The sequence below is a fragment of the Etheostoma cragini genome, chromosome 13 (genome assembly GCF_013103735.1).
Source record: "Etheostoma cragini isolate CJK2018 chromosome 13, CSU_Ecrag_1.0, whole genome shotgun sequence".
In the NCBI taxonomy this organism is placed as follows: Eukaryota; Metazoa; Chordata; class Actinopteri; order Perciformes; family Percidae; genus Etheostoma; species Etheostoma cragini.
In genome coordinates, this window is record NC_048419.1 from 6,546,155 (window position 1) to 6,556,482 (window position 10,328).

General features: G+C 44.8%; 1 protein-coding gene and 1 long non-coding RNA gene across 2 annotated transcripts in view; one reads left to right on the top strand and one right to left on the bottom strand.

The window, feature by feature from the left end:
* LOC117955670 overlaps positions 1 to 2,540 on the top strand; it is an 11,484-nt gene extending 8,944 nt beyond the window's left edge. Inside the window, exons 2-3 of the long non-coding RNA XR_004659110.1 lie at positions 834 to 839; positions 2,530 to 2,540. This is a non-coding gene — a long non-coding RNA (uncharacterized LOC117955670). The remainder of the gene's footprint in view (positions 1 to 833; positions 840 to 2,529) is intronic.
* The window catches only part of LOC117955669 (CXADR-like membrane protein), a 69,895-nt gene that overhangs the window by 10,201 nt on the left and 49,366 nt on the right, over positions 1 to 10,328 (bottom strand). Inside the window, exons 2-3 of the mRNA XM_034890297.1 lie at positions 5,740 to 5,897; positions 911 to 1,109 (exon numbers count right to left, since the gene is read on the bottom strand). Coding sequence (XP_034746188.1) covers positions 911 to 1,109; positions 5,740 to 5,897 — 357 coding nt within the window. The remainder of the gene's footprint in view (positions 1 to 910; positions 1,110 to 5,739; positions 5,898 to 10,328) is intronic.

A 10,328-nucleotide genomic window follows, 5' to 3' on the forward strand; every position in this document is an offset into this window, starting at 1 on the left:
ATATATATATATATATATATATATATATATATATATATATATATACCCAGTAGCTCACTATTCGATCCGGTAGAGACCGGTTGCAGGCCTTGGTCTGCCTTCAATGCAAAACACTAAAATGTTTCATGGACATGAACCCACACCAACATTTCCAACACCCAATCAACATAGGCATTTTATTGGCTGTCACCTGCGTCACTACTCAAATTAGCCTGATGGTAATGTGACTAGCTGCATTCACTGCAACTGTAGCTGCTGAGCTGTAGAATAACATCTAATAAATAGAAAGCAGACTTTATGTAAAGCACTGCAGAGGCTGCTGAACTTAATTAGAATGCCGTTTATGCTTTTGTGTCTTCTGAAATAGATAAACAGGATGTATTGCCAAGTGGAAATGCACTGCTGTAAGTATTGACTTGATGCTTAGTGTGTGAAGGTCCAGCTGCCCCTGGGAAATAAAGTGGCTTCAGTGGACTAGAAGAGGGAGCAATAAATAATTTAAAAAGGGGTAGCACATCCTGTTTGTTTATTCCAATGATGTGTTGGATAGTAAAGGTAGTGCATGCAATATATTTGTTCCCTTATTCTTTGCAGATTTAATACCAACAGATGGGGTGATCATTGAGTCATCTGATCGAAGAAGTGGTCTTCCAACTGATTTTCAAGCGTGTTGCTGCCCACGCATACTGTCCACTCTAACCTTCTGAACGAAATGTGTACTGAGCTTGTTTTACAAGTGGAGGAGAATGCCCAGATTAAATATTTGGTCTGAATCAGTATAGGACAGTGTGCGCCACTACATTTAATGACAGCCCTAATGCTTAGGGCTTCAGGGTGACGTGACACCTCAAGTTGTATAGTGTTCTCCCTGTGTCTTTTTCCTATTTGATAGGTGCAGTCTGCTACTTACCGAGCACTATAAGGCTGATGGTGCTCCAATGGTATTGTGCACCAGTCTTGACTTTGCAGCTGTACTCTCCTGAGTCTGTTAGAGACAAGTCAGTGATCAGCAGAGAGGCGTCACCTTTTAAGAACTCTCCAGCAAGGGCTACACGGCTACGCTCTGCTTCATTTGGGTCAAAAACCCGTCCAGCAAAGTAGGTGATCACCTGATGGGGTAAACAAAGTAAGACACATACAATAAGTTAAACATAGTAATATTTCTCTATAAATACTAGCAGTTCTATTTGTTCTAGGCCAGAGAACACAGAGGTAATACATAAGAAGTCTTTTATTTATCCCCTTCTTTTACACACACACACACACACACACACACACACACACACACACACACACACACATTATGAAATCATTCCCCTAAAGAACCAAGTTTGTTGTTGTTACCCTAATTGCAGGGAATGTGAGAACGGCAACACAGAAATTAGAAGGTGAGAGTTTGGGTGACATCACCGGCAGGTCAGGCTTTATCCTAGAAATGTACTTCCGTTGATCCTGAATACTGTCCATCTGAATATACCGGTTTTCCCCCTCTGTTTGAAACGCTCCATTTTAGCCCCCCACTGAAAAGCCCAGTCTGCTCTGTTTGGCTAGAGAGAAAATGATGGCCCACCTTAGCAAATGTATTTCTAAAGCTTTAGATGGTGATCATCCGATGGGGGGCAGTATATTCAAATGAGCCTGCATGTGACAAAGGATGGGGAGCCAAATCTTAATGGCTTGTTGAATCACACTTTTTCCATTACTGCAGCCCATGAAAAAAGGACTGGATTCCATCCAACAATCCATCCATCCATCCATCTTCGTGCGTTCCAGCAGGGGACCCCAAACTTCCCTTTCCCTAGCCACATCAACCAGCTCCGACTGGGGGATCCAGACGTGTTCCCAGGCCAGGTTGGAGATATAATCTCTCCACCTAGTCCTGGGTCTTCTTGGGGCCTCCTCTCCGCTGGACGTGCCTGGAACACCTCCCTAGGGAGGTGCTCAGGAGGCATCCTTGCCAGTGACCCAAACCACCTCAACTGGCTCCTTTCGACGCGAAGGAGCAGCGGCTCTACTCCGAGCTCCTCTCGAATGACTGAGCTTCTCACCCTATCGCTAAGGGAGACGCCAGCAACCTTCCTGAAGAAACCCATTTCAGCCGCTTGTACACTGGATCTCGTTCTTTCGGTCATGACCCAGCCTTCATGACCATAGGTGAGGGTAGGAACTGACAAAAACTGACTGGTAGATCGAGAGCTTTGCCTTCTCAGCTCTCTTTTCGTCACAACGGTGCAATAAATAGAATGTAATACCGCACCCGCTGCTCCGATTCTCCGACCAATTTCACGCTCCATTGTCCCCTCACTCGCGAACAAGACCCCAAGGTATTTAATCTCCTTTACTTGGGGTAAGGACTCACTCCCCTTCCTGAAGAAAGCACCCCATTGGTTTCCTGCTGAGAACCATGTCCTCAGATTTAGAGGTGCTGATCCTCATCCCAACAGCTTCATACTCGGCTACGAACCGATCCAGTGAGTGCTGAAGGTCACAGGCCGATGATGCCATCGGGACCACATCATCTGCAAAAAGTAGCAATGAGAGCCTTGAGCCCACCAAACTGCAACCCCTCCCCACACCGGCTACTCCTTGATATCCAGTCCACAAATATTACAAACAGGATTGACGACAAAGCGCAGCCCTGACGGAGGCCAACCCTCACCTGGAACGAGTGTAACTTACTCCCAAGACCCCGGACACAGCTCTCGCTTTGGTCATACAGAGATTGGATGGCCCTGAGAACGGACCCCCTCACCCCATACTCCCGCAGCACCTCCCACAATGTCTCCCGGGGGACCTGGTCATACGCCTTCTCCGGATCCACAAAACAAATGTAGACGGGTTGGGCATACTCCCAGGCCCCCTCCAAGATCCTTGCAAGAGTGAAGATCTACACCGTTGTTCCACGACCAGGACGGAATCCGCATGGTTCCTCTTCAATCCGAGGTTCGGCTATCGGCCGAACCCTCCTTTCCAGCACCTCGGAGTAGACTTTACCAGGGAGACTGAGAAGTGTGATACCCCTGTAATTGGCACACAACCTCCGGCCCCCTTTTTGTAAAGGGGCAACCACCCTGGTCTGCCACTCCTCAGGCACTTTCCCAGACTTCCACGCAATGTTAAAGAGGCTGGTCAACCAAGACAGCCCCTCCACACCCAGAGCTTTCAGCATTTCTGGACAGATCTCATCAATCCCTTGGGATTTGCCGCTGTGGAGTTGTTTGACTACCTCAATAACCTCCAAAAAATTGACGACAAGCCCCCATCATCCTCCAGCTCTGCCTCTACCACAGAGGACGTGTCAGCTGAATTTTGGAGTTCCTCAAAGTGCTCCTTCCACCGCCCTATTACCTCCTCAGTTGAGGTCAACAACTTCCCATCCTTACTGTACACAGTTTGGATGATTCCTTGCTTCCCCCTTCTGAGGTGGCGAGCGGTTTTCCAGTAGCGCCTTGGTGCCGACCGAAAGTCCTTCAGCCTCCATGTCTTCTCCAAACTTCTCCCACACCCACTGCTTTGCCTCTGTCACAGCAGAGGCTGCAGCCCTTCGGGCCCGTTGGTACCTTGCAACGGCCTTTGCCTCTCCTTCTTGAGTCGGACAGCTTCCCTGACCACCGGTGTCCACCAAGGACAATGTGTGTGGGTTTCCGCCCCTTGAGGCACCTAAGACCCTAAGACCACAGCTCCCCGCCAAAGCTTCAACAATGGAAACCTTGAACATTGCCCCCTCAGGTTCAATTCCCCCAGCCTCCACAGGGATGCACGAAAAGCTCCGCCGGAGGTGTGAGTCGAAAGTCATTCCGTCTGGGCCTCCTCCTCTTTCCCAATTTACCCGCACTACCCGTTTGGGCTTACCAGGTCTGTCCAGAGTCTTCCCCCATCCCCTGACCCAACTCCCACCAGATGGTGATCAGTTGCTCCATTCAAGGTCTCCAAGAAGGCCGAATACGCCGAAATCTTGTTTGGTGCATATGCACAAACAACAGTCAGAGCCCGGCGCCTCACACCCTGGGCAACTCCGGAGTAAGACAGAGTCCAACCCCTATCCAAGAGTATGGTTCCAGAACCGAGACTGTGCGTAGAGGTAAGCCCCACCAGATCTAACTGGTAGTGTTCCACCTCCCGCACAAGTTCCGGCTCCTTCCCCCACAGACAGGTGACATTCCACGTCCCCAGAGCCAGCCTCTGCCGCCAGTGTCTGGTCCATCTAAGCCCCTGACCTTCGCTGCCACCCATGTGACAGCGCTCCCGACCCCACTGGTTCCTCCCACAGGTGGTGGGCCCATGGGATGGAGAGAGAGGAGCCAAGTAGCTTTTTTGGGCTGAACTCTTATATTTATAAATCATTCAATTGTGGTTATTTGAGATTGCCAATAGGTGATCTGATCACCAGGCTGGCTACATTGACATTGATATTAGGTGTATATCAATGACACTGGCTTGGCTGTGTCTAACAGGGGGTCTAACATTATCTGCTGCTGTTTTCGTTTTTATGAATCCTGTTTGGTCAGATTTTACTAATTTTGACATATGGGACTCTAAACAACAGACTAGGAGCTTTGCAAAAATTTTTAAATTAGAGTTTAGCTGACTTCGAGGTCAATCCATAAAACACTCTGTAGGATCGTTATTCTTTTTCAAGAGGAAGGACATCAAGGCTGTGTTCACATCCCTTGAGAGTTGACCTTTTTCAACAGAGAAGTTCATCATGTCAAGAAGGAAAGGGCCCAATTGTTCCCAAAAAGTTACATGAAATTCAGGGGGAATCCCACCAAAGCCTGGTCATTTTCGTTTTTGCATATTCTGTACTGCCAAATCAGTTCTTCTAAAGTTGAGGCAAGTCAAGTTGATTTAACCATCCATCACAGTGGGTTTTATCCAAAGTGACCTCAGATTTATACAGTTGGAATAAATTGTCTGAGAGAGAGAAGTGCTAACACTCAAAGTGGGTCTGTAATCAAGATTGGATATGGGGTATCAAAATGGAACACTAGCCAATAATTACCTGGTTTCAACAGCAATTGGTTCCACACTAAATTAATATCAAAATAAACATATTTTGTCTACAGAAACAAGAAAAAAAAGCACAAAAAGCATCTTGAAAAGGAAACTAGCCTGGCAGTGGCCAAGCTAAGTTAAGCTAAGCTAAGCAGTGGCTTGCAGTGAGAGATGCTAGCTGGGCATGGATAGCAGTTAGCTTCTTGTCGTAGATCCCACCTGTTGAATCTGAGACCGAATCTGAGAAAATTTGACAAAGTTATGCCAGGAGCTACACTTTAAGCCGCCATCTCTGTCCAGCCGATGACGTAATTCCCTGGGCATCGCTGTTTTGTTGCATGGTATCATAGCAACGACTACAATTTTTTAGGGTTAAAAAAAGACTCCAGTGGGGCAGTTGAAACATGCGCAGATGCTTAAAACAACATGGCGTCTGACAAAATGGGGTATTTCCTTAACTTGAATATAAACAGATTATGGCAACACCCAAATTTCTTGTTTTTCCAAACTGCATGTAGCTACGCTGCTTATCTCTCCGCTGGCTCGTTTCAGAAGGCAGGTTTATTGAAAACTCTGAGTTTGTTAACCCTGAGATGAGGTAAACTCTGGGTTTTCTGTTTTAGAAAGAGAAGTAACTTTAGGTGGAACAAAACCCTGGGTTTGGTGTATTGTTACAGCCCTAGGTCTAATACATTATGTTTGTTCCATTCTTCAAAAAACAAGCTGTTGAATGAAGACACTCACCACTCTCTGCCTGTTTGTTGGCTTGAGAAGCAGCCACTCAATGTCAAGTGTGGGGTCATCACCCACCCAGAACTGATGGTGGCAGGGCAGTGTGGCATTATCTCCAACAACCCCCTTCATCTCCGTCTGGGCACATGTCGTCAGAACACCCAGCAGAACTGTAGAGAGAACAACCAGTCCAAGAATATTATTCACTGCATCACATATTTAGTACAGCTCAGTGTATAAACCAGACAACAAACAGCACTGTCCTGTGTAACTTGATTTTAAATCAATTTTTTGTCACCTAGTAGCTGCTTTGTTTCTTATGACCAATATTTCTGACTAAAGCACTGAGTACAGGAAGAGGCAGCTCTAAGACTGTGCAAAAATGTTCTTACTCCCAACAAATCAAATACCGACGGTCAGGACCCCTTGGCTCTGGGTCGGGACTGTTGTGCAGGGTAAAACCACTTAGGGTTGAAATGATCATTAGTGGGGCTAAAAAAAACAAACAGTATATTTAGGTCACAAACAGGACAAGAATGGGACGTGAAACACCTGTGTTGTTTGACCCTGACCCATCCACCTCCCCAGTTTTGGGGTTTCATACTTCTCACTATTGTCCCTTTTAATACTATGTCATCTTACAGCGCTGCTGTCGAGCTGCTGCTCTGCCCGGTGCGTTCCATACAGATGCTAAAGGATGCTCTGCGCATGTATTCAAAGCTGAGTATGTGACGATTTAGGAGTGAGAACACGTTGGATTGTGAGATTAGAAAGTCTGAGGTCATGAAGTTCACTTCAACGGAATATATCAGCTGAAGATGCATTTCATTTTTGCAGCAAAGCAGCGCTTCCTTTTCACACTGAAATGCTTTTAAACAGAAGATGATATATGAGCCGTGCCATGCCAGACATCAGGTTGTCTGTTGTGGTGGATTGTTTTCAAGTCATCTACAATTGATGTAGATTGAAGGTAAAAAAGAGGTGAGGATGCAATAAATGGACAGATTAGAAGATTAAACCAGCGTGAACGTGATTGGAGAAAAATGTCACCTACAATAAATATTTAAAGGTCCCATTGCATGAAAATTTCACTTTTTAATTTTTAACATTAATATGAGTTCCCCCAGCCTGCCTATGGTCCCTCAGTGGCTAGAAATGGTGATAGGTGTAAACCGAGCCCTGTGTATCCTGCTCTGCATTAGAGAAGATAAAAGCTCAGATGGGCAAATCTGGAATCTTACCCCTTATGAGGTCATAAGGGACAAGGTTACCTCTCCTTTCTCTGCTTGCTCGCCCAGATAATGTGGCCCACCCATGAGAGAGAGAAAACATGGCTTTCAAACGAGCAAAGTGGTAGTTGGTCAAGGCCATACCCCCAGCCTCCACCACTCCATCTGCTTTCAACCAAGAATAACTTATAGCATCAGTAATGTGTAACTATGACTATGACACACATACACACACACACACACACACACACACACACAGGTTACACAAATAATAAGCCAAACACAAAAAGGACACATGGTACAATGGGATATGAGACTCAGAGTGCTACTGGCACCGCTGATCTACCAAGAGGCTGGGGATGAAAGCATGAGCTTCCAATTGTTTCATCTTTTATTTATTTTCCTTCCTTGGACACTGATCAACTGCATGGACTGGGATGTCCTGCAGGCAGGACACATTTGTCTGTGAGCAAAAATAGAACGGGAAAATGTGTGTGTGGACAGCAGCAAAGTGTGTGCATCTGCCTGTGTTTAAACTACTGCTCTGTTTATTGCTGTGTATACACTATTTTCATTGAGCCTGTGTGTTTGTTATTAGCAGATGACATGAATGTGTTTTCTGCAGGTGTGTGTTTTACTTTAGAACCTGCACATAATGAAGATTTTTGCATTTTTGTTTGACTCTGTATGTATAATAGCTAAATGTCACATAAAATTACAAGCACCATTCATGTAAATGTGCTGTATTTATATAGCGCTTTTCCAGTCTTAACAAGTGCTCAAACCGCTTTTACATCTACAGGAAACATTCTCTGTTGCCGGGGCTGCCGTACAAGGTGCCACCTGTTCATCAGATAAACATTCACACACATTCACACTCCGATGCGCAGTACCGGGGGCAACTCGGGGTTCAGTGCCTTGCCCAAGGACACTTCGACAATGACTGCAGGGGCGGGGATCGAACCACCAACCTTCCAATTGGCAGGCAACCGCTCTACCACTGAGCCACAGCCGCCCATTCATACACTGTGGCCTAGGCTGCCATTTAAGGTTCCATCTGCTTATCAAATACACATATCCATACAGCTTATTGGGGGGCTCAAAGACATTTAGAGATTGGACAGCAGGGTCCCGGATGGAACTGGAAACCTTCGGAGTGGTGCACAACTGCTCTACCAGCTGAGCCACAGCCACCTCTAGAAGGCAGCCCAATCGGCAAAAGTCAAAGCCGCAAACAGCATTGAACAGATGCCCAAATCTGTGCCCAAATTTGAACAGAATCAGAGCTGCGAGCAGCGTTAAGCGTGTTACTAGCTTCACAAAGCTGACAAAACCCATTCAGCCGGTTTAATACTGTATAGAAAAAGTGGTGAAACCAAGCACATTCAACAAAGATTTCAACGAAACTTGGTTAGTACGTTCAAGTTGTGTCAGATGTCTCCATCAATTTTAGGCAGCTCCTCAGTGCTGGCTGCTGTATCCAGTACCTTCTTCACAACCTCATCAGGAAGAAAAGGTTGTGGTTGAGTGGTTTGGATCTTAAAAGGAGATCTATTTTATACAGTTTTCAGACTGATACTTGTGTTGTTTCCACTAGGAAATGTTTACATGCTTTAAAACAGTGTTTCTTAAATGGGGGTATGGGGTATACGTACTGCAGAGGGTACATTAGATTTTTTGCAAAATGTTCTTCAGGCTTTTTTCCAAGTTTTTTAAAATGCTCACTTGTTTTTGAATGTTTTGTTGTATGTTTTGACCTATTCTTGCCTTTCTTTCTTACTTTTTTCTACTCTAGAGTTTTTGTCTCTTTTTTTTATAGTTGTTGTGATCTGCTTTTTTCAAAGTTCTTTTCACTTTTTCACGAAGTTTCTCTCAAATGAGCTTTGAGTATGTGTGTGTGTATGCAGGTGCATGTGTGGGCATACATGTGGCACACGTGCAGGTACACTCCTGTCTCCTGTTATCGCTACAAAATGTCCGGAGCCTGTTGGCAGAAGTGGAGAGCTTTGTTTTTGTGACAAAGCCCTGGGGTGACTGGTGCTCCAGTAAACTGCTTCTCCCAGTAGACTTCTCAGTGGACCAATCCTAGTGGCAGTGTGGGGCACACAGGGCCCAGTTACCCTTCAAAGAACTGTAAGAACTGTAAGTTGCTCGTATACAAGTCAGCACATTGACCAAACTCTGAGGCGGCTACCACAGAAGGCTCTGATCTTAGGAAGGACAATTAAAATAGAAAGAAACAAAAAAGAAAAGGAGGGCAAACTCCCTCCAAGATATTTTTTCCCCGATCTCCTAATTGCTTCTTTCTTCATCCTGTTGTTGGCTGGTGGTGTATTCTAAAATAAAGTGTATTTTTTCTCTTTTATGCATGTTAAATTTCAGTTGTGATTTTTGCCATTGTAGTTAATGTTAAGCCTCAAGTTCAAATAAGTTCAAAAATAGGTACCATTACTGTATAGCCAACATTAAAACAAAATACGTTCTTGAAAGCTGATGACCTTAAAAATACATCTTTAGGAGACTTCTGGTTTGAGCTAACGAGTGCAGTGAGTATGATCACACGAAGGTGTAGACCTTATTCTGAGCAATTTTCTATTTGTTTATATAGGACAAATGGGATAGGACAATCATTTTAACGACATTTCCCATTACATTTTTATGGAGAAAATAAGAACATCCCCTTAAAACGGAGAGACTTCTGCCCATTTTATTCACCACCCCATCAATATGTTGAGACCAGGATAATTTAAGGTCCACTGTAAAGCCAAAATCCTTTGCACCTGTTCAACTGCCATTATCTTCAACATATAAATTCAATTTCCGTGTGTTAAACAACAGATTTGTTTGTTACAAATACAATGCTTGTGGTTTTAGGTACATTAAGAACCAGTTGGTTATTTGTTACCCATTCCAATGCCAACTGCAAACCCTTATTCAAGACACTAGCAAGCCCTCTCAGCTGTGGATGCTCAGCAAACATTGCCATTTTTTTCAGGTTTAAATTAATTCCTTGGTAAATAAAGCTTCCTTGTGGAAGTCCACTGCTTACTGATTTTACCTCTGTGGCTCTATTTCCTAAATAGCTTTCTAGCCAAAGTATTGCACTTGAATTGAAACCATGACATTTTAGTTTTTTAATAAAAAGCTGTGATCAATGATATCAAAAGCTAGCCTAGAAATCTAGATGCACCCTAGTGGCAGCAAATGTAATTTGCAGCTAGGGTCACTATAGCAATTGTCTGTTGGCTTTTGAGCTGTAAAAAAAGAAATTCTGGTCAGGCCAATCACATTGTCTATAGCAGGGGTTCTCAACCTTTTGCAAGCTGGGCCCCCCCAAAGCTGGTTCATTGCAGTTGGGGCCCTAGTGCCCTA